The following is a 24,275-nucleotide window of genomic DNA, read 5'->3' as shown; positions in this document are numbered from 1 at the left end:
AGGTCTACAGGACGGTAGTGAGACCAGCTATGTTATGTTATATGGGCTGGAGATGGTGGTACTGACCAGAAAGCAGGAGACAGAGCTGGAGGTAGCAGAGTTAAAGATGCTAAGATTCGCACTGGGTGTGACGAGGATGGATAGGATTAGAAATGAGTACATTAGAGGGTCAGCTCAAGTTGGACAGTTGGGAGACAAAGTCGGAGAGGCGAGATTGCTTTGGTTTGGACATGTGCAGAGAATAGATACTGGGTATATTGGGAGAAGAATGCTAAGGATAGAGCTGCCAGGGAAGAGGAAAAGAAGAAGGCCTAAGCAAAGGTTTATGAATGTGGTGAGAGAGGACATGCAGGTGATGGGTGTAACAGAACAAGATGTAGAGGACAGAAAGATATGGAAGAAGATGATCCACTGTGGCAACCCCTAATGGGAGCAGCAGAAAGAAGAAGAAGAAGAGTAGAAGTCTCTTGACTTCAATGAATTTCTCTAACTTAGATAACTTGCCAGAAAAGGAGGCCACTTTTTAACACATTTTGGTCTTGAATGGTGGATAGTGATCTCAATGAATTCCTCATACTCTGTTCTGCAGAAGATATTGGCATGTTTTGAGCTTTACATTTTCATAGTAAGACATAACCAGTTTTCTTTGTTTGTGCAGTATGATGAAGCCTAAAAGCAGAAGGACACCGGCTGCTCCACTAATAATAACAAGGAATGACCTGTAGCAATATATTCCAAGTAATGTGTATCATATTCCTTTGCGCTTTTACTTTTCTGGCCAAAAACTCAAAACTGTTTTCATTTGTAGCTTTATCTGTGTTTTTTTTTATCAAGATTCAGGTTATTTTACCTTGTCTTATTAAATAAGCAAAGGCCGTATCTGTTAAACTTCAACCAATTCAGGGTTTCATAAGGTTAGAGCCTTTCCATATTGCATCTTTGTGCACTCTGAACTTATCATATAAATGCTATATAAGTAGGAAGAATCATAACTTTTTCATAGCATATGTGTGATTATTTTTTATTTGTTTAAAGTCTGAACTGTTGTCTTTTTTCTCTGGGTTCTTTATATACTGTAACATGAAAAATGAAACCAAACATTGTTACATCAGTGATAATACTATTAATAATATTTAGAGATGGTATGAATGAAAGATAGGAAAGCAAGTTACACATTATTTAGAACACTCTACTGGCATGGTTAACTGGAACAAGCAATGTAAGTGAGTATCAAGCCAATAAGAATATCTTGTTAAGACATAAATTAGGAGTTTAATAAATTACCAATAATACCGCTGACAATAAAACTATGTAACTGTGTAACACTGACAATAAAATTATAAAATGGAATAAAATGATGCTGAGCTTGCTGAACAGAATGCACTAATGCTTTAGATACATATATAACAGGTCAAGAAGCTCACAGATACCTTTGAAATTTTAACAATTTACTGAAAAGAGAAGTAAAGTACAATAAATAGAGATGTTAAATATTTACAGTGTTGCAAATACACAGAATCAGTAGACAAACACGTACATTTTCACATAAAAGTTCTCACATAAAAAAAATAGCCAAAAATCTGTTTAGGAAATTGCTTCTATATATCGATACTTGTGTATTACAGAGTATACACACTCACATTTAACATATATACACACAAAAATTTGCAAAAACTGTAGTCGTGATGCTAAAAGATTTAGCAAGCTGAACTTAAGTCAAAGTATACTGGTATGTATATACAGGAAATGTACAAAAAAGGTGGTAATGCATAGGGTTTTATTTTGAATTCTATTTTGCACATGTAGTTTTCCCAAAGCAAATATTTATTAAAAGTGTAATTTGGCTTTAGTTGCAATGACAAATAATGTGTGTGAATGTGTGTATATATGTACATGTATAAGCAAAGACCCTTTGTGAAAGATAGTGAAACTGTACAAAAAAGCAATGTATTTATTTTCAGCATATCTGGAGGCATAGACCCATGGCAGGACTCCTGGAATGTAGCTCGAAGGAGGCATGCTGGCTTGCTCCCAGTGGAATTCTTGGAATGGCCTCAGCAAACAGAATATTTTGAGTAATAGCACTGGTCAATGTGAATATAAGTAGATTCCAGAACCAGCTCTCTCAGACATTTTGATTTAGCCCAAACCAAAAACAAAGTCTTGAACTATAAATACCTTCTGTTTACAAATGTTTGCTTTGTATACAAGTTTATGGAAAGGTTTTTGTCTCCTTTTAGACAATATAAAGTAACATCAATAATTAATATTCAATAGATTAATTTGTCCTGTAAATCCCCATTCTAAAACATAATATATAGCATAATTTAATTTCCCTATCTAAGAGTTTACTGTCTCACAGTTTTAACCTGTTGCACATCTGTCAGCATATTAAAAACAGTACCTGAAGAAATCCTGTCCCTATGTACAGATATGCTTTGAATAGGATGAAAAGGAAATTAAAAAAAAGATGTAACATTTTTATTATTGCAGGTAAAAACATTTCAAGTACATCAATAGAGAATGTGTGCATTTATGCTATGCATTTTGAATATTGTTTCCCTGATTCTTAAATGTTAATAATAAATAAATAGATTAATAACAATAATAAAATGACTAAACATAGCTTTTTCGTTCAATAACCACATAAAATACGAGTTTGAGGAAAATACCAGCTCAGACTAGAGGAAGAAAGTTAGCTTATCCCAGTACTTAACCAGTTCAACCTCTCCACTTGCACAATTTTTTCAAATATGTGCCTAAACTGGATTGATATCCTGTATTCTTTTTTTAATTTCCATTTTTAGAACAGAAACTGCCCTGTATTTCATTCATAAAATATATCATACATATCTACAAAAAAAGTGAAGAAAAATTTCATGCTGCATCAGTGGAGAGTAATCCCAAGAAAATTAACGTAGTAATAAATAATTAATAAATCATCCTGAAGATGCTAAAATGACAAGACATTACAAGGATCAATCAATACTAAAATGCATGGCACCACACATACCCTGGTTGGTGTATCAATTTGGAATGTGCATGGATGAGAAGAAAGTTTCTGTAACGTGTGTCTTCCTGCATGAGACAAGTAGTTGAAGTTAGTGGCTGTTTCACCTTCGGATATCTGACTGTTCAGCATCTTCTTCCATTTTGATGCTTAAACTCTGACTATTGGGTCTTGCACGGGGGTGAGGATTCACATGGACCTTTGGTGCCTTTTCACTTTTGGAGATTTCGCCATGTTCCTGCTCAAGCTCATGGTTTTGTTGGACTGTGTCAATGGCTTTGTTATTTCCCTGCTTTTTTTCTGGAATTACTGTTGCAGACAGACTCTGATCCCCTGGTTTGTTCAAGGTACAGAAGCTTAAGCTGTCACAGAGACTGCCCCAGTTCTGCTCACATTGGACCCGCACACTTTGGATAATTGCTTCCTTAACTTCCTCTCCACAGCCCAGCAGTATGTTGACAAGTTCTACGTACGGTCTGGAATGAAATTAAATAAATCCAACACATTTGGTTATGATTGAATTGGTGTCTTAATAATAATCATTTTTTAATAATTTTTTAATTGAAATGAAAGACAGTTTAATTTGTGTAATATTGGATAAGAAGGTTAAAAAGATTGGTGGTTGGATGTGGAATTTTATATGAAGCCTAAGGATATATTTAAATGGGACAACAAATAGTTAAAATGTATCAGGAAAAAAAAAGCATAAAATTGCTTTTCAGTATTTACTTAACCATTTTAAAAAGCTTAGGTTTACTATTCTTACTTTATTTTCTGACTATGGTGGATTATTGGCTGAAGAACATTAGCTTAATCTTATGCTAAGGATAGATAATGGAGGTGTGCATGCAGAAAATGGCAAACTACTCACCCAATCAAAAAAATTACACATTTAATATTCTAAGATACTGTTTCATAAGTACAAGTATGGTTAAACTTTATAACTTTCTTTAGTAAGCTTTTAACAAACATTATATAATGCTTACCAGATTACTATTATCATATACTGTACATTCAAGTAGCTATAAATGTCACCTAATGGTAATCCATCTATTCCTTACACGTCTTGATTATTTTCATCAGTATGTTAACATATATTATATAATTCTTCTTTACATCTTTACAAATCATTTATTTATTATTTGTAGATTTTTTGTAGTACCTACTCTAAAGGTTTGTAACATTTTACTATTGAAAGTAATGGTAATTATTCTGAAGTATTACCCAGTTTATTGTACAAACAGAATCCTTTACAGACATGATTCCTTGTTTATCTGTTTCCAGGAGCAAGTCATTGGTCTAATCTAAGCATTTCTGGCATATTCTCACTAATCCATTCATTTATCCATTTTCCCGGCCTTCTTCAACCAACTCAGGGTTTAATGAGGCTAGAGCTTATCCTGCCAGACCTAGATATAGGATGGGAACAAAAACTCTGCAGGTGGATGTGTGAGTCTATCATTGGGCACACTCACACACACTGACACTCATATTTACTAATTTATAGTTGTCCATTAGTTGCCTGCCTCTGGGAAATGAAGGAAAAACCCCAACAGACGCAAGAAAAATGTACTCAGGATTTCAACCCAGTCTCCTGGAACTGTGAGAGTGAAGCAGAAAACATTGTGCCACCATGCTACCTCATAACTTTACATTTTTTATCTTTATTTTTCTTTATGGTTAGAAGTTAATGCATCAGAAATGTATGTTTTCACTCTATGAAAATTAACCAACTGATGTAGTCTGAACTTAAATTTTCGTTTTTATTTTTGCAGATATAATAGTGTGGGAGTGCAAGTCCAGTATTTTGCTAAAACAAAAATTATTAGCAAATGGGTTCTCATTTGCTTAGGAGAAAATAGCCTTGTGTCAGAAATTTCCAACTCTGTTATTTCATTTCACTGTGCAATGTAGCCACCAACCTTGCCTGTTTCAAAACTAACAGAGTATTCGTGTCATTTATAAACATACTTGAACACTTAACAAGTGTGTATGCCTCTGCATTCATACTGTATGACACCCACTCAGCTTAGGGTTTTGCTGGTACATTTTGGTATCCCGGGGCGGCACGGTGGCGCAGTGGGTAGCGCTGCTGCCTCGCAGTTGGGAGACCTGGGGACCCAGGTTCACTTCCCGGGTCCTCCCTGTGTGGAGTTTGCATGTTCTCCCCGTGTCTGCGTGGGTTTCCTCCGGGCGCTCCGGTTTCCTCCCACAGTCCAAAGACATGCCGGTTAGGTGGATTGGCGATTCTAAATTGGCCCTAGTGTGTGCTTGGTGTGTGGGTGTGTTTGTGTGTGTCCTGCGGTGAGTTGGCACCCTGCCCAGGATTGGTTCCTGCCTTGTGCCCTGTGTTGGCTGGGATTGGCTCCAGCAGACCCCCGTGACCCTGTGTTCGGATTCAACGGGTTGGAAAATGGATGGATGGATGGATGAATTTTGGTATCCCCTTGTTCAGTCTTCATTGCTCGGTCAGCCTTTTCTGAGGTTCACAGTCTGCACTGTTCAATGGTATAAACTTCTGAAACCACTTTTGTTGAGTACTTTATTTCAATCTTTACTTTATATTCCTTTATGGCATTCTTTCCTTGTGTTCATGTATCCATCACTTCTGGCCTTTACATTTTTCAGAGCCATCCTTTAATCTTATGACTCAATTAACTGAGGAGATGTGCATCTTCTAAAACTGAGTTCCTTTCTACAGGAATTTCTTTAAAAAGCTGTTGAAGCACACATTTCGGTATCATCTCATATTTTGACTAGACTTAGTTTTGATAGATCAGAAGTCTTCCAAAACATTCACAGTTACAGAATGCAATAAATATAATATCTTGTGATATATCTGAATATTTTGCATATAACAATACAACTGCATGTTAGTAAAAATTACATCATGCTTTTTTACTAAAGATAATATATGAAAAAAGGACTGATCCCTTAATCATATAAAAGTTAAAGACTGCGTGAATTTATGTCTGCATTCAAATAAATGTGTCTCTCGCTGTTCATGGAACACTGCAACAGATATAAGATATTTCTGACATTTTAGACCACAGAAACGTATTCAGCCACTTTATCATCTATTTTCACACAAGACACAACTTTGTACATTTTCTTGCATTACTTGCCTCTAAGTAGACCATTCAACAATTAAAGCAGATATTGAACAAACAGGTAACAGGTTTAATTATGAACTTTGCTTCATTTACTCATTACATTACATTTACCTTTAATCAATTAGCAGATGCTTTTATCCAAAGCAATTTACAAAAGAGGCTGACATAATCAAGTAGACTGTTTTGAAACGAGTGTTTCAGAACAAGGTTACAAAATTCAACATCACAAGGGAACAGCTCTAAACCAAACACAACAACACGAGACAAGTTAGTTTTCTTACCTACAAAGAACCTAACATCAAAAGCACAATCAGTTACGAGGATATTCACTTACTCTGCTTAAATCTAGAAATAGTGCCTTCCTGTGAAATTGTGCAATAATGATCAGGTTGTATTATTTGTGATTATATCCATCTTGAAAGGAGCCAAATAAAAATAAATTTGACTGATTGATTGGTATCTGAGTCTGCTTACAGGGAATTTACTTGAAACATTTTAGGCAATAAAATAATTGATCACCCTCAAACTGTGGTGTGGCTAGAAACTGTGGTTAAACTGGAGCCAAAAACGCCTGGAATGCTGTACTCATACTTAGGGTTGACTGGGCAGGCAGCAGAAATCAATTTCAACTTAATTACATATGATTTACTTATAAAACCATGGCGTCTTTGGCTGTAAAACACTGAAGGGCAATGAGCACCCCCCAAGAATTTAAGGATGACGTGATCATCTGTCTCTGCCATGCCAGTTTAACAGTGAAATGTCCCTTCTCCCAAATGGGCTGCAATTATTTCCACCACATTCCAATTACCACTTTAACCACTGGTTGTTGCTAAAGCTGGGGCAAATGAAATTCTATTTTGCTTTTTGGAAGTTTAATATTTGGGTATATAAAATTGCTCCAATTCAAGGTTATCTGCTTTTTTTCTTTAATTTTTTGCTTGTTTTCACCTTACATACTGAGACATGTTTGGAATCATATACACAGTAAGCAGCTCCTTATTGTCAGTACCATGAGACCAAATGAGAGGAGACAAGAGCCCCATGAACATATAAAGCTCATTTTGAAGAAAACAAGATGTAACCTGTACAGTTGGCCAAAACATTTTAACACTGTTCTTAAGCACCTCATTCAAGTGTAAATAATAAGAGCTTCTTTTAAGACTTGGAATACATTGCTTATGTGTATTTGCTGCCTAATTATACCTTCAATCTCTTCAAATCTAATAGCAGAACTTAATTTAGTTACTTCTGTCAGTACTGTTAACTGCCCTAGCACAGTTGTTTTGGTTAACAAGCTTGGGAGTACAAAGCTGTTGTGTCATGTATAGATGGAAGGAGATACCGGGTATTGTGGGGGTACCGCCTTCAAGACATTCAGTTCTGTTTCAATTAAATATCTTTTGTCTCTCTGCTGTCCAGATTAATGTTTTTTTTTTTTTTTCTACTCTTAAGAATATCTCCAGTTTACCATGAGAGAAATGCAACTAGAAAATGGATTTCATTTGATAACAAGTATACCACTCAGATCTAATCTGCTTTGTCTTGTAGTGCTCTGCTTTAATTACAGTTATCTTTCTGGTAGTTTAATGCTACTGAAAAAATGTGCCTCTCTGAGCAATTACTTGCATTGTAATTCACTCCTCCTGTGGGATCTCTGCATTAGTATCATGTTTTAGAGAACACCTATGGAGAGCAACTTGGGCTGTATCTGTTAATAGGGCAGAGGGGAAGGAGTTTTCACATTTTGAACACAAGACATACAAAAGATACTACTTTTACTTGACATTATACTTTTACAATATCAGTTTGGAACAGCCACAGAACTGCCAGCAACTAACATATAAATAGCACCATTTAATTATATGTTACATTTGACCAGCATTAATTAGATTTGTGAAAAAAACTACACTGGATTTTTTAGCCTCGGGATACTTCTGAAATCAAGTTATTTTGAAACGTTGCTTTGTTGTATCATTCGTTATTGCAGTCAAACCTGACAGTTTAAGAGAAAGTAAAGGAAACAGCCTAAAGAAATCCTGGGGTATTTAATTAGCAACATTCTGATTAATCTTCTCTTGGTTGCTGTCTTGTCTAGCTTAAAAGTAATGCATCTAATCTTTACAAAATGTTCTAGAATGCACAGTGGCTCAATGAGTAGCACTGACCTTTCTCAGGTCCAGCGTTCTGGGTTTAAATCCAAAGTCTACCTGTTATCTTTGTGGAGAGTGCATGTTATCCCTATGTCAGTGTGAATTTTCATTAGGGTATTCTGGTTTTCCTACTATATCTAAACCACTCAAAGATGAGTGCATTCCAAACAGACACTTTATATAAGTATGGGTGTGCATGTACGAATGAGTGTCCAGGGCTTTTCCTGTCTTGAAAACAGAATTTCTCACTCTTCTTGCACCTAAATTGAATAAACAGCTTTGGGAATATAATGACACCAAGACATGGGTTGTAAAACACACAATGAATGTGACAAACATCTTCCTCATTGTTGATTTCCTCTGTTTCCCTAGCTTGGTATATACAGTATACATTGTTTCACAATGTAATTTATCTAAAGTGTAATGAAAGTGTGTTATTTTAATCTGTTTAAAAAGTGTTGCACTAAAGCAATTAACAACCTGCAACTTCTTATGCACAGCCTTCACCTTCCTCACTGAATGCAGTTATTGCAAAAATAATATGTAAGACCTGATCATGGGAAAAAGTAGACTACCCTTGGCATCCTTGACCTAGGCTTTCCATACACTGCTCTAGTTTTTCACAATATTGTTAAATGCAAACTACAGAATGAAGTGATCATTATGCTTAGAACATTCTGGCAACCTCAGAATTACTATTCTTGGCTATTTATTTCTGATTTATAGAACAACAACTGTATTTCAGGATTTTATCTCATTTTTCTGTCATCTTTGTCATGGGGTATCAATCATTACAGATCATTCTTTCTTTAGAGTTTTTTATGTTACACCTGTAAGAAATCTGGTCTATTAAAAGTTTTAGTTTGCATACGGGGCAGCCTGAGACAGCTAATAATCTCTTTCATAACACAAAAGGAAATACAAGATGTTGACATAGTTTTAGTAAAACTGTTTTTTGCAATCAAGTTTTTATTAAATAAAGATTAAATGACAGGAGATACACAATAGACAATCTTAAAAGATCATTTTGTTTTGAAATATAAGTGGTGGACCAGTTAGTGCTGCGACCTTACAACTGTGGGAGAATGGTTTGAAATCTTCTTCCAGGCGCTTTCTCTTTGAGTTTTCTATGTACTTTTCATATTTAAGCTGTTTTTTTAATTCTAAACAGGTTCATGCTAAGCACTAACTGGGCACTCTGGTGTGAGTGAATATGGGTGTATACATGAATTCAGTGGTGCCCCATCAACATTTGATATCTGCCTTATACCTGATGAAGCTATGATAGGCTCTAGCAACACCATACAGTTGGATTAACTGAGTTATGAAGTAAACATTTGAATGAACAGATTGTCATCTGAGTGAAACATATTCAGTCATGTGAAAATGTGAATACATCCATGAAAATTGTTGACCTTTTTTCAACATATTTGAACAGGCAAACATTAGATCTTCGTACAAACAGTACCCACAGAAAAAAATGATATACTTGGCCAAACAATACATAAATTTAAATGTTGTATTCATACTTATAATCTAAATTAACAAAGTGAAGATATGTCATATGGAAAAAGTAAGTACACACCTACATTTATCACCACTTCATATCCATAAAACTAGTTCCTGATTAGGTGTCAATGATTAGAACCTCCTTAGGAAGCATGTAACTGTTTTATTTAAACCAGAGATATCTAGGCTCCGTTGTTCTTTTTGCTATTGATGTGCATGGTGTCACCATGCCAAGATCAAAAAACCTCTCTTATGCTGGTAACTTTTGCAAAAGTTGGTTTCAAAGAGCATGCATTTAACCTGCATACAAGGTGCATCAGGAAAAAGCTTTTCCTGCCCAAAAGGAACATTATACCAAGAGTACAATTTGCTATTGAACATATCTGTAAAGGCCAGGTCTTTTGGAAAAGTATCCCCTGTGTAGATGAATCAAAGATAGAGTTGTTTGGCCACCATTAGCCCTATGTAGCACAAACTGAAGGCAGCATTTCTGGAGAAGAAACTCATTCCAACTGTGCAATAAGGGACTAGAAATGTTGTGGTTTGGGATTGCTTTGCTGCTTCAGGGATTGGGCAGCTTGCAGTCATAGAGGCAACTATAAATTCTGCATTATATCAAAGTGTGCTTGAGGAGAACATAAGGCCATCTCTCCAAAAGCTGAAGTTGAATCAGAAATGGACCTGTCAACACTAAAGTGATCCAAAGCACATTTGCAAATTCACCTATGAATGGCTCAAAAACAAGAAATGAAGGGTTATGCACTGCACTGGTAAAAGCCTTGATTTGAATCCCATTGAAACAATGTTGGGAAAATTAAATGGGCAGTACATGCAAAGTAAATCCAGAAACATTTTGCAACTGATGGGGTTTTGCATGGAGGAGTGGTCAAAAATGGAGGAGTTGATATGAAAGACTGGTAGACAGCTAAGCAAATTGATTACAAGAAATCATTTCTGCTAAAGGGGACAATATCAGCTTCTGATGCCACAGGTGTACTTACTTTTTCTCCAGCAGACCATTATATCCATTGGTTGAATAAGTGCTTGAAAGGATAAAATTTTCTTTTTGTTTTTTGTTGAACAAATGCTTGAAAGAACAAATTGTCTTTGTGTTTTTATTCAAATATTTCACCTTTATCAGTAGGCACTGTTTAATGAAGATCTACTGTTTTCCTGTTCAAATTAGTTGAAAAAATCAACAATTTCCATGGGGATGTTCTTACTTTTTCACATGACTGTACACAAATATTTTCATGTAATTTTGTGGTATTTGTTTTTTTGAGTAGAATCCAATTCTGAGGTTTGTTTTGCATTTAAATATAAAACTCATACTTTTATTTTTTATTACTCTCCTTATTTTCTTTATCACACAACAGCTTAGTGTTGATCATGTAACTGTGATTATTATACAGGTGACATCACGAGAAGATTTCCTATAAATATTGTGACATTTACATTTTAAAGTACCCCTTGATTGATAAAAAAATACTCTTAATTTTGTTTTAGACATAGTTATCTTGTACTTCAAATAGGCTATCAATCTAGGTTTGCTTCTTTAGTTTTGATCTTCTTCTTGAATTGCATTTATCTTTGTTTTGCCCCTTTGGTTCCTGGTTTCCTGAACTCTTTTTAAATCTGCTATTCTGACCCTAATTTTGTCCTTTGATCATGATTTCTTACCTTCTATTCATCTCCTAGTCAATTTATGCTCACAGTTATTCTTGGGCACCTTGTGTGTCCATAACATTGAAATCTGTAATTCATCTTAACTTACTGACTGCAAAATATGATCTGATGTGAAAAAAACTTTTGGAACTAGAATTCTGTGAAAAAAGCACTTGAAATACTTATTGTCAGTGAAGGAAACAAATAAGAGATCAACTTATCTACAAGTTATTATGTTGCTGTGACCCAGGATACTGTAGGAAGCTAAGGAATGTACAAGTTCCATACTACAAAAGAGACTGTTATCACATGGCGGTATTTCCAGACTGTTGATAGTGTCCTGAAACTACCAACATGTTTCTCCATAAGGATTCAAAACTCTGTGTTGACCATCTCTGCTGACATCAGAAAACTTTTTTTCATGTGTAACTTTATTTTATTTGTAGCTTTTTTGATAAAGTCAGCTAGATTTATTTTTTGATACTGTACACAGGTATATTTTTCTCCAGGATTCTTATTGTTTTGTAGTATCTGTTCTCTTGTTATCTTTTATCAGTAGTACTTTATCTAATATTGAACATTTCTGCTGGTGTATGTTTTAAGTTTTATTGAGTAATATTTTTTTAGTAGTGAAGTTCAGTTAGGTACTCAGAGCCATGAAATAATGTGGTGGACACTAAGTAAGAAATGCAAACCTATAGAAAAGTATGTATCTTGTCAGTACTAGTTTTGCATTTGTATAGTCCAGAAGACAAGAAAGTGGGATAATTGCTGTGAAGATGTTGTGTATCTTGTGGGATCAGATCTGGTATGACTCACTATATAACAACTGAATAAGGTAAAAGAAAACTCCGTTTCCAGAAGACCTTGCAGATCATAAGCAAATTGACACATTTATTGGAACATCAGACTTAAAATAAAAGGCCATTCAAAGTTTATTTATTAATACAGAAAACATGTAAACAGCCCAATTTATCCTTACGTGCACAAGGCTATTGTAAAACCTTAATGGTATTCACATTATGTATATATATATATATATATATATATATTGAATATATTTATACTGAAAACATAAAATGATATGTTTTTTAATTTATTAAAAACATGTATGCAATACTCAGTGCCACAAATTAATTACCCACTTTAAGTGAATAACATTTTACACCAACTTTAACAGTAACAACTGCAACCAATTATTTTTGGTTATTATTTATCACTCATTGTGCAGGTATGGATTTTTGACCTACTCCCCTTTGCAGAACCACTTTCTAACATGAGCTGCTCATTTGACGTCATGCCACGACAGCAGAATAAATTATTCTCTCAATAATGGCTAATCATCCAAATTCTTATACAACACACTATCTGTAAATCATGAAGGTACTGCCGCCATACTTAACTGCCGCAGTAATGTACTTAAGGTAGAAGCGTTATCTTTTTTCCTCATATACAACAGGGCCAGAATCCTCCCAATAAATTCTGTTTTTGATTCATCTCTCCTCAAAACATTATTTCAGAATATTTGAGGATAATACAAATGCATTTTGACAAGCCTGAGATGGGCACTCATGTTCTTACTGTTGGAAAGTGGTTTCTAACTTGAGCACTTTGCAAAGAGACTTATTTTTCTGTATAGTCTTACAAGGATTCTTTGCCACCTCATGTCAATTTTACATCTTGTTTTAGGAAAGATTTTGCAAAATGGCCACTTTAGTGAAGACAGACTACAGTCATAAAATTCCTCCATTGGAACATTTTGGCTTTGGTATAGTCGGAGTTGTCAATAATTTCTATTATAAAAAAAAATCTTGGAAGGACACAAGACGTGATTTTCTCAGAGACACTTACACGTCCCGTGAGACCAGTCTCTGTGCCAAGAGATTTAACCACGCCTGGGGCTGGAAATAAAAGACAAAATAGATTGGCGCGGTACACATGCAGAGCAGGTTAGGGATAATGGAAATACAAAAATTCAAAAATCTCAAAAAAAAGGATAGTAAAGATTGCATTAGCGCAAATAAACGGAAATTTTTACTCGATGAAATAATGGAACAGCGAAAAGAGATCGAATATATTGTTTGAATTTAAACTTTAAGTCGGAGACTTGTAGATCATCTAATTCGTGTTGCCATCCGGGAAAAAAAAGTAGTGTTTCTTCCCAATGAAGAGGCATATCTGTGAGAATTAAAAGATTTGTTGTTTGGTGAAAGTGAAATCCCACGAGAGAAAATTTCAAGCCCCGCAAGACAAGAGCTTATGCAAACAGATTTGAAAAAGTCCTGCTCACATAACCACACACATGGTTCAATCATTTCTCATTTGTGTGAATGCTATTGTCAGACACATTTCTTGTAGTGAGAAAGGAACTATATTCACTCATGGGCAGTTATACGTTGCATTGTCACGATGTAATTCCAAACACGGAATCAAAATTCAATGCGATATTGATGAAAAGGTAAAAGCGAAAAAGATTGAATATATGGACATAGGTGATATGACAGAAGTATGTAGATATTGTTTGGCTTTAAACTTTAAGTCGGAGACTTGTAGATCGTCTAATTCGTGTTGCCATCAGGGAAAAGTAGTGTTTCCTCCCAATGAAGAGGCCTATCCGCGAGAATTAAAAGTTTTGTTGTTTGGTGAAAGTGAAATCCACATACACAAGCGACAGAGACGCAAATTTGCTGGCGCAAAGCGGGGATTGTTAGCGAGCAAAGTGAGCAGGGGGCAAGCCCCGTAATATTTTTATAAAGGAATGATGTGCTTTTAGGAACACTTCATTCAGATGGTAAGGATCAAAGTTAGTTTGATTTATATTGAATAGAGCTGGCTATATGCCTGATTGCTAATCAAAGTATTAAAATACTAGTCACAATTAAACCTTTAATTGAGTCCACTAGTTGGGCAGTAACATTTTCATAGCTGAAGATTGCACTTGTTGGATTATTTAGCACATCAAGCAAATGATACAAACACAAAACCTTGGTGTCTTTATTCTCTCCTTCATACCCTCCTCTATATATTATTACACTATACAAGTAAAGATTAAGTTCATTGTTAAAATGTACAATGATATAGAAAATCAAATACATTCAAATGCTTCTCTTCGTTGTATTTGTGACATATGGAAATGAAATTGAACATGTAATGTATGTTCACAAGAAACCTTGGCTTTTTACCTTGGGTTATGCTGGTTAGTATTGCTTTGGTTCACATGACATCTGTGGTTAGCTTGTATCAGTACTACAGTAAATGCAACCTGTTCATTTACTTTGTTGTAGCAAAGAAAATCTATACTCAGTTGAATAGGAAGATTGTGACATTTCCTGACACCAGAAAGGCATCCCAATTTTCTCTGTCAATATTACCAGCATGAAATACTCAGAGTTTGGCTTATTGCACTACTTAGGATAAAGTTAAATAGGGGGAGGGAGAGAGAGTAAGACAGTGAGAGAGAGAGAGAGAGAGACTGGTACATTCTGCTGACAACAGCAAATCTGGACAAAACCCCAGAGGCTCAACCAAAACACTGAATCCAAATCCCTAGAGGTATTGGGTTACATGGATTAGGATGTTATGTACCAATCAGTGGTATTTTTAACACATCATTCTAGTAGCATGATGTCTTTTTAGGAGAGCTGATGATGGATATAAAAGAGAGACATTAAAAAGGGCCAAGGGATATGAAGGCTAAACTAAAAAAATGTTTTAGACTCTCTGTTGGTTTAATGTTTGGTACAAATTTTTAAGATGTATTGAAAGCCAGGGGATCTTCAAAAGTATGGAGATGCAAAAAGTGCCTCCCAGAAAATTAGAACTACACAGAATATCTTTGCAGAGAATGGCAGTATCAAATTCCAGATTAGATTTCACAGTGGGTTCAGCTTGCTTTCAAATTTCAAGATATTCTCTCTGCATGTTTAATGTTTATTTGTGAAATGGTTTTTGATGTTGTGCCTTATAGCCATTGTGACATAAAACATACTGTTCTGTAGAATCTGCAGAGATGTTGAACTGAGATGGCAACTGAATTAATTATTTTTTATATAGCGCCTTCCTGCTAGGTTGGTTCAGGGCAGTGTACACTTTTATTAAATACTCTGGTAACAACAACTATAAATATGATTCAGTATTCCATTTCATTGTATCTAAAATAAAAACAATTACAGTTGTTTTTATTTTGATATGACATAAGACTTCACTACTTTTTTGATCTTAAGCAACTCACTTATCTTGCCTATGATCCAAATGCAAAAATATGTATTTAACCTATTGAATTATATTTTGATTTTGCAAGCCACTTTAGGGCGGCACGGTGGAGCAGTGGGTAGAGCTGCTGCCTCGCAGTTAGGAGACCTGGGTTCGCTTCCTGGGTCCTCCCTGCGTGGAGTTTGCATGTTCTCCCCGTGTCTGCGTGGGTTTCCTCCAGGCGCTCCGGTTTCCTCCCACAGTCCAAAGACATGCTGGTTAGGTGGATTGGCGATTCTAAATTGGCCCTAGTGTGTGCTTGGTGTGTGGGTGTGTTTGTGTGTGTCCTGCGGTGGGTTGGCACTCTGACCGGGATTGGTTCCTGCCTTGTGCCCTGTGCTGGCTGGGATTGGCTCCAGCAGACCCCCGTGACCCTGTGTTTGGATTCAGCGGGTTGGAAAATGGATGGATGGAAGCCACTTTATTTAAAGGTGTCATGCAAATATAGAAAATAATAATACAAATTCACATGACTACGGTTGTTTCATTTTTTCTGTAGTCTTGCTTATGAGGTACAAATTAGAGATGTTTCAGTCCTGTACAACTTTAGTTTAGGAACTGTCTTTTTCTAGTTATCTACTTGGTTCAGATATGTACAAACAAATCAGAAACTCACCCCCTTGGAAACAAATCTTGAAAACGAATCATTTCCACCATCACATTTACATTGTCTTTGGCTGCAGCACACAAATTATGTTTGAGGTAACACTCTCTTTGCAGCTGAAACACCATCTCCTTGATGGCTGGACACTTTCGGCTAATGCAGCTGAACTTATGTCGTAAGCCATGAGCCATGCACTTCAAGGCGTCTTTGATGAAGGATTTTCCCTGGAAAGGCAAAAATTAATGCAGACTCACCATCAGCTTCTAAATGATTATGAAAACTGCTGCTTAACAGAGCATGAAAAGTGCTGATTCTTCTAAGTCATCTATTCCTGATATAAGAGACAAACCTTATACTGTCCTCTGTTTTATGAAACACTAAAAAAAAATGAGAAAGGGAATCACTTAGATGTAGCAAGATGGCTATATATTGGTCTAGAAGATTCTGCTTTAAAGTACTACATCGTCAGTTAATGGGATTTTAAAAACAACATAAAACACCCAAGAGCAAACAAAAAACAAATTTTCAAATGAGTACATTAGACCATTTGTAACAAAAACAGGCCATTTAACCCCACAAGCTTGTAAGCGATAGACAGATGTTGTGAATTTAAAATATACAAGCAAGAGACTACTGTCATTTTACAATTGCACCCATTACTAGTGGAGTTAAAGAGTGACAGAAAGTATACTGGTAGAACATTGAATTAAACCCTTCACCCTATGGTACACTCACACAAAGCCAATATGAAGTCATCACTTCACCTGGGTTTTGATGGAAAACTGAAATAAAGAGAGCATACCTACATGAACGCATGACATGAACAGGACTTACTGTAAGTCCATAGAGCTGTAAGACAACTGCATTAATCACTGAACCATCATGCTGCTATGAGACTTTTACAATTATGAAAGAGCGATGAAGTAAAACACTTGATAGACATTGACATAACCAGTTAATTTTAAAAAATCAAATGTAATTCCCCTAAGATGAGAACAGGCCACCAAAGAGAAATGTACAGGGGGAAATGGTTAGGATATTGACTGAAAAGTTTATATAAAGACTGCAAGAAGCAGCAGACTTACAATGTTGCTAGCCCTAATGATATTTAAGTTTTACAAAGAAAATGAATTGTATTTCTTGTCAACTGAAAAAGCAAGCAGTGTGTGTGTATTCCTGTGTAAGTTCTGTGAGTTAAAAAAAATGTAAAAATAGATTCAAGTGGAAGGATGAAAGCAGTGAAACCCTCCAAGCAGCCAAGTAAAACAAAACAGTGTCTGAATAAAAAAATGCTTTGACTACAGCATTGTTAAATGCAGAGCAGTAGAATGACTAGCTTAAAATACAATTTCAGGTTTTAGCTTGTTTTGACTACTTCACACAATTTCTTACAGTGCAGTAATGAAGTATAGGCAATCATTTATATTATATTTATAAAATGACACAATAGAAACATATATTTAGAATATAACATACATCTATAATTAAGTGATATTTATATTATTTTTATTCAGTAAAGATAAGTGTTGAAGCTAATGCTTAATTCCACTGGTACCAGGTTGTGAACTAAAAGCCAAAATATCCAACAAAACTTTAGCCTTGAGATTTCATAAGAACAGTAGAAAATAAAAATGTGAAAAAGACTGACTCAGAAACACATTTATAGTCAGCTAGTGAACTGGGATTTATACTATAAAATCCATTATCCCAGACTAGATTTTCTGTACTTCTACAATATAAAACACAAGGATATGAAGTCATGTATCTCAGGTCACCCCCATCCACAATTGTTTTTGTGCCTTTTACCTGTTGCTGCTAGGAAAAGGTTTGCTTCCCATAACCTGAACAAGACAGGGCTGGTTTTCAAAAGGACAGATGGATGGATGTATTTTCTTCCAATTAAGACATTCTAAATCTTATGGATTAAATTAATACAGAATGTGATGTATCTCAAAAGTCAAACTGGAAGTTAGTTATTGAGCAGTCATATGACCAGAAATTTCTTGTTTTCAAATCTTGATTACAGTAAAATAACTATCTTTACATGGAGTATCATACTTAAAGAAATACTTTCCAACAATGCAATGGAATTATTTATGTGTACTGTCTTAATAAAGTATAATAGTAGAATTACCTGGGCATCAAACTTTCCTGCATTGTGCAAAAATGTCATGCATATTTCATTCAATCCTCGTATTTCACAGGAGTTGTTTTCAAAACATTCAAAAACACCACATCCAACATCCCCAGTGTTGACCAGGCAGTTTTGGATTTCAGCTAAGTAAGAAAACAAGAAAAATAAAATAACTTTTTATAACTAGTTTATTGTTCTCAGTTTAAAATAATGTACATTTTTTTAATTGATACCACTCTTCAATGGAAATACATGCAGCTGCTGAAAAAACTTGAATGAATGGATGATAAAATGTGTAATATTACTGTTTACTAAACTGTAAAATACTATTTATTGTTAAGAGCAGGCATGTTTCAAAACACACATTTAAAGAAGTGTGAGATTATTGAGCACGGTAACCTAAATGCTTTTACACATTAAATTAAGGTTTTTAGTAAATGCTATCTGGAGAATAAATCTGAATATACTGAGAAATACAGTAGTTATTTGTAACAGGTAATAGGCCACTAATGAGACTTTTAAAAATAACAGTTCTATAATGGCACTTTACTGGGTTGCCTGGTTCCTTGTTGAGCAACTGCTTGTCAAGGAACCATTTCATTTTAGAAGGTTTCTTTGTATATTAAATGGGTTCTTAGACTTTGAAAAGGTTCCTAATATGTTGAAAAAACAGAAATCTTTAACGTCTGGTGGACTACCTATATGCGAACAGATCAAGAACACCCAAACATACCCTGAGTAATTTTATGAAGCAAGCATCCTTTCTAAATCAGGAACCCATTGGTATTGAACAAAATTGTTATCCATTCATGGTTATTTATGGAGCTTGCTGTAAATCTGTATCAATAAAGGTTCCTCCTGAAACTTTCAAGTGGATAGTACAATTGGGAACCAAAAATGTTCCCCGGGCATTGCTTTAAAGAACCAATCTAGCACCTTTATTTTTAAGAGTGGACTTTTCGTTCTTTTTTTCCTTCCTATCAAGCCATTACACACTGACAGTCATTTCCACGTTGCATCTTGTTACAGTAGGTTTTTCATTCACATTTAACTCATTAGTTCATACTATTCAATTTTCATTCTAACCAAATAATTTTTAAAGATAAATTTCACCATTTAAAGTGAATAATTTTAATGTATGATATAGTAGTCGTACATATTCGTCCATTGCTTTTCAGAAAAATCCATAAATGGAATAGCGGAATTCATATGAGACACCACTTAATAGCTGGGTACACTAACACACAAAACGATGGTTTAGAGCTGACACTTAAAAGAATGCCTTCGGTTGTCAAAGGAAACCCCACGCGCAAACTAGGCGAACGGCAGCTCAGTACATGGCGCCAACGCCACAATGTGGCCAGGATTTCCTTATTTATACAGTACTACATGTGATTTTTAATAGGTGGAATGCACACATGTCCGTGCATGTACATTTCTCAGTTGTGGGTCAGGTGAAATTTTCCGTACATTTATTTAACTGTGGTCACTCTTGTACTGTGTACCCTGCCTCCGAGTTCTCTGTCGGGTTCCGAAAGTAGATCGTGCTGCATCTCTGATTGAGCCACTCGTAAGCAGCTTAACCGACTGAGCTAAAGGGAAATTACACACTATGCTGTGATTAAAGCAACAATCGTGCTTGATTGATTAAAATATGTTGAATTTCTGAGCCAATTTGAATATCCCGTGCTGCCCCCTCTATTAAATTGTTTTCTGTTGTTTTTCTACTGACCATCAGCAAGGAAGATAGAGTGTACAGCAGGAAACGGTTAACGCGATCCGAACGCAGACGTTCACGAGCATTTTCATATAAACGAGTCAGCCACATAAATCTAGGGTCCCAAGGCCGGTTTGCTTGGTAGTAGTTAGAATGGCCCACTATGCAGTTGGGACACAGTGCGTCGCTTTAATTCGGCCAGCTTGCATTTGGCACTTTGTCGGGAACGATCACACGATCTGACCCCGGCGTGCTTGGAAATGCACACTTGTGCAATCCATATGTGCTCGGTGCACCCCCTCATGGGCACTCGTGCAGTGCGGCTCGTTCCTCGGGCCGGGTGACAAGGGCCGTTTCATTTCCTCATAAAGAGATTTTGCGGTAGTTGGCAAGTCGCCTTTGGGTTAATGCCAAGCAAGTTCTCCTGAGAGAAGATCAAATCATGGAGCTCTGTGCTTGCCCCTGTGCTGAAACTGCATCTATTCCGTCCGCGCTGTGCCCCGTATGTTTTCTGAAACAATAGACACACGTTTCAGCACGGATACTTATAGATGCACTGATAGTAAATACTGATCCTACAGTTACGAGGGTCGGTCGACCTTCATCTTACTATCAATTAAACTCTCATGGAATTAATGGAGAAAATACATTCTTATATAACATTAGCTTACAGTCAAAACATAAATCACACGGGACAAAGAATATGCGATTTGGCATTAACATGAAAAGTCAATTGAAAAAGGTATATTGTGGAATAATGTTGGAATGTTGCGATTAGTGACCCTGTTAACAATAAGAAACTCGTCTCCCGAACACTGAACAGAGCCTGCCTGTCCTATGAGAAGCACAATATTGAAAGTTACCTCCCCGCCCCCCACAACCGCTTTCGATTTTCACGTCTGAATGACAGAAGAGTGCTTATCTAAAATACACGTGCAGCTATATTCTTTCAATGAGTCCAACTGGTTAAATATTTCATAGCGAAATGTGGTAACATGCCTTTAATTCGTTTATACAATTTGTAACTTTCGGGCTTTCTGCATTATATTCCGTTCCACTTCTAGGATTTTAGGTTTTAATCAATCGCGAAAAGTTTACATTTCTGTCAATGGGATGCAACAGATGATGTAATATCCCCCTTACATGCCTTGTATTTGAAAGCTTCTAAGAAGCATTACATGCAGTAGTGTCGGTAAATAAATGTCAGAATGTCGACGAAGCCCACAACCGTATAAATCAGTGTCACATACCTGTGTTCTGAAGGGACAGGCGTCCCTTCTGTTGGATATTCAGCTTTTCCCTGTCCTGCGGATTATCGGTTACATCAGTAACGTCTGATCCTAATATTTGAAGAGTCAACAGGAAAAGCAGTATCACCGAGGAGAAGGTGGTCAGCATATCTGCCCGCACTTCGACACCGTCTTTAGCTTTTAGCTCGGATGGCGCTGATTGCAGCTCCTAGTGTGACGGATGCTGCTTTACTTCCAAAGCTCTAGTGTCAGTTTGAATGAAGGAGTAAAGCAGGTGTTCTCATTGGGAGCTCCTGACCAATCAGAGGCGCAAACATCCAGGTCTAAGTTTGGGGGTGTGGCCCTCTGGAAGTTCTCCACGCGTTCGCAAGACGTTTTTTGGTAGTGAAATCCTCTCGTGTGTGGCCAATAGTCTTACCTAGAGGTGAAACGAGAATATCGAAGAATTTAAAAAATATTCTTAAATTATGCAATAATAACGTTAAAATCGGAATATTGTTAACATGCTTATAATGTGTACATTATTTATTAAAGGGAAAAAGAAGACAGTTCTAGTCTTTTTCAAAATAGCTTGTTTTACTCATAAAAGTCATACAGCTGAAATGATACCTTCTCGATTGTTTAAATAGATTAGAATACGGCAGAACTGACTTTTTCGGCAACTGCAAAGTAGTGAACACTGACGACTATTTTTTACATTTAATAAAAAAAACTTTAAATTCCAATGTTTGATGCATTTAGTTAAATTTAATAAAGTTTCTGGTTTGCTGCATTTTTATTTTAAAAGACATTTGATTAAAGGTACACTGAATATCGCAAACGCCAAAGAATGATTTAGGAATTCCTGTCCTGAAAGTTATGGAAGTTACATGAATAAACCTCAGTTTGTTTTGCTCATAGTGTACAATAATACAAATTTCAGTTAATCTCTAAATTTGTATTCTCCCTCTGTTTCTTCTGTATTACAAAATATGTACTGAATTTAATAAACATTGATTATTTTATGCAACATGTAGTAAACAACATTCTAAGGTTCTTTACAATTATAAGTATATTGTAGAACTCTTCATATATACATATATATCATTTATATATACATTTAATTTTTATAAATAAATATATGTATTTAAACAGAGTTGAAGATGCTACTATTTTTGCTCAGAGTAACAAGGGTAGAAAGGATTAGAAATGAGTATAGGGACAACACAGATACAGCAATTTGGTGACCAAATGACAGAGACTAGACTGAGATGATATGGGCACATGCAGAGAAGAGATGAGGGGTACATCGGGAAAAGAATGGTGAAGATGGAACTGCCAGGCAAGAGGAAAAGAGGAATGCCAAACAGAAGGTTTATGGATGTGGTGAGGGAGGACATGAAGGAAGTCGGTGGGGCAGAAATTGATGTAAAAGACAGGGATAGATGGAGATGGATGATCTGCTGTGGTGACCCCAGAAGAAGATATATATATATATATATATATATATATATATATATATATATATATATATATATACAAGACATTATAGGACAAGAAGCACACATCAAGCACAAAGTTCACCAATTCAGTCTCCACTTCTGATTTACAGCATATATATATATCTCTATTATTTAAAAAAATCCTGGGACAAGACGAGACTTCTTTCAAGAGATTTTTTCAAGTCCCGCGAGATAAGACTTTGGCCATGAGATTTTTTCAAGTCACGCCCTCCTCTCAACCATATTCAACCACGCACACGGTACTCTCACCTCCCATTCGTGTGAATGCTTTTGAAAGACACAGTTCCTGCACTCTCAGCTCTTATAAATTTTAACATTTTCCTCACTTTAAGTTCCCAATTAAAGAAGACGTATTATGTCCAAATCTTATTGAAGAATTTCATCACAAAGGGTTATCAACAGAAAAAATGAGTACATGGGCAATCCTAGCACTGAGAAACGATGAAGTCAAATGAATTAATTCAAAAAATGATGATCGGTTACATGGCAAATTGATTAAATGCATATCAATAGACTATGCTGAAACAGTTGGCAGTGATCGTGTGGAACATGAAAACATCAACTTACAATATCCCGAAGTATATCTACAAATGTTAACACAGTCTGGTCTTCCACCACACGAATTACTGTAGAAAGAGGAATGAATCCAAGAAAGGTAATGCAGTACATCTTAAGGGGATAATATTAGACAACAAAGGAGATCTTGATATGCCATTCGTATTAAGACGTTAACAGTTTCCCATTAGAATAGCTTTTGCAAAGACAATTAACAAATCTCAGAGCCAAACATTCAAAAAAGTCGTTATATTTAATAGAGAGAAAGAAATGAAATTCAATCACGGGCAGTTATATGTTGCATTGTCACGATGAAAGTCCAAACACTGAATCAAAATTCAATGCGATATTGACAAACATTTAATTCAAAAAATTGTTTTTACTGAAGTTTTACAGTAAAAGTGTAAATTTAAAAAGTATTTGTGTGTTAATTTCAAAGCCAAACAAAACAAAATCATATTACGCAACAAATAACCCTACCACAAAATGAAACATAATTTACTTTCAAATTATTATGTTTTACTATTTTTTAATATGGTTAATTACTCGCTGTAATGTAAAATAGTTAATTCTATTATGCATATGTAACAATTCCCATGAAAATAACAATCTGTTTAAATTGTACATCTGCATCCCCATACACAAGCAGCAGAACTGCAAAGAGGCTAGCAAGTAGCACAGGCCCAGGGGTTGGCAATCGAAGCGAGCAGGGGTCAAAGACCCCTAGTATATATACAGACACACACGCACACTTAGCAGCCACTTTATTAGGTACACCTTGCGAGTACTGAATTGCACATCCTGTAAATGAT

General features: G+C 35.7%; 1 protein-coding gene across 1 annotated transcript; it reads right to left on the bottom strand.

The window, feature by feature from the left end:
• Positions 1–1,759: 1,759 nt before the first annotated feature.
• On the bottom strand, positions 1,760–21,804 carry stc2b (stanniocalcin 2b). Its single transcript, XM_028812688.2, has 4 exons — positions 21,407–21,804; positions 18,440–18,582; positions 16,318–16,529; positions 1,760–3,486 (listed from the first exon to the last, which is right to left on the bottom strand). The coding sequence occupies exons 1-4, from the start codon at positions 21,552–21,554 to the stop codon at positions 3,114–3,116; spliced, it is 876 nt and encodes a 291-aa protein (XP_028668521.1). The 5' UTR covers positions 21,555–21,804; the 3' UTR covers positions 1,760–3,113.
• Between the last annotated feature and the right edge of the window lie 2,471 nt (positions 21,805–24,275).

This window comes from Erpetoichthys calabaricus, chromosome 11 (genome assembly GCF_900747795.2).
Source record: "Erpetoichthys calabaricus chromosome 11, fErpCal1.3, whole genome shotgun sequence".
NCBI lineage: Eukaryota > Metazoa > Chordata > Cladistia > Polypteriformes > Polypteridae > Erpetoichthys > Erpetoichthys calabaricus.
The sequence above is the reverse complement of the archived record's forward strand: the minus strand, read 5'-3'. Positions and strand labels throughout refer to the sequence as shown.

What these genes read in the sequence shown, in the direction of transcription:
- stc2b (XM_028812688.2), bottom strand. Translation starts at nt 21,554, where the DNA reads ATGCTGACCACCTTCTCCTCGGTGATACTGCTTTTCCTGTTGACTCTT. An exon ending in CAGGAAAGTTTGATGCCCAG is followed by an intron (nt 16,530 to 18,439) that starts GTAATTCTACTA and finishes TTGCCTTTCCAG; the next exon opens with GGAAAATCCTTCATCAAAGA. An exon ending in CAAGATTTGTTTCCAAGGGG is followed by an intron (nt 3,487 to 16,317) that starts GTGAGTTTCTGA and finishes ATTTCATTCCAG; the next exon opens with ACCGTACGTAGAACTTGTCA.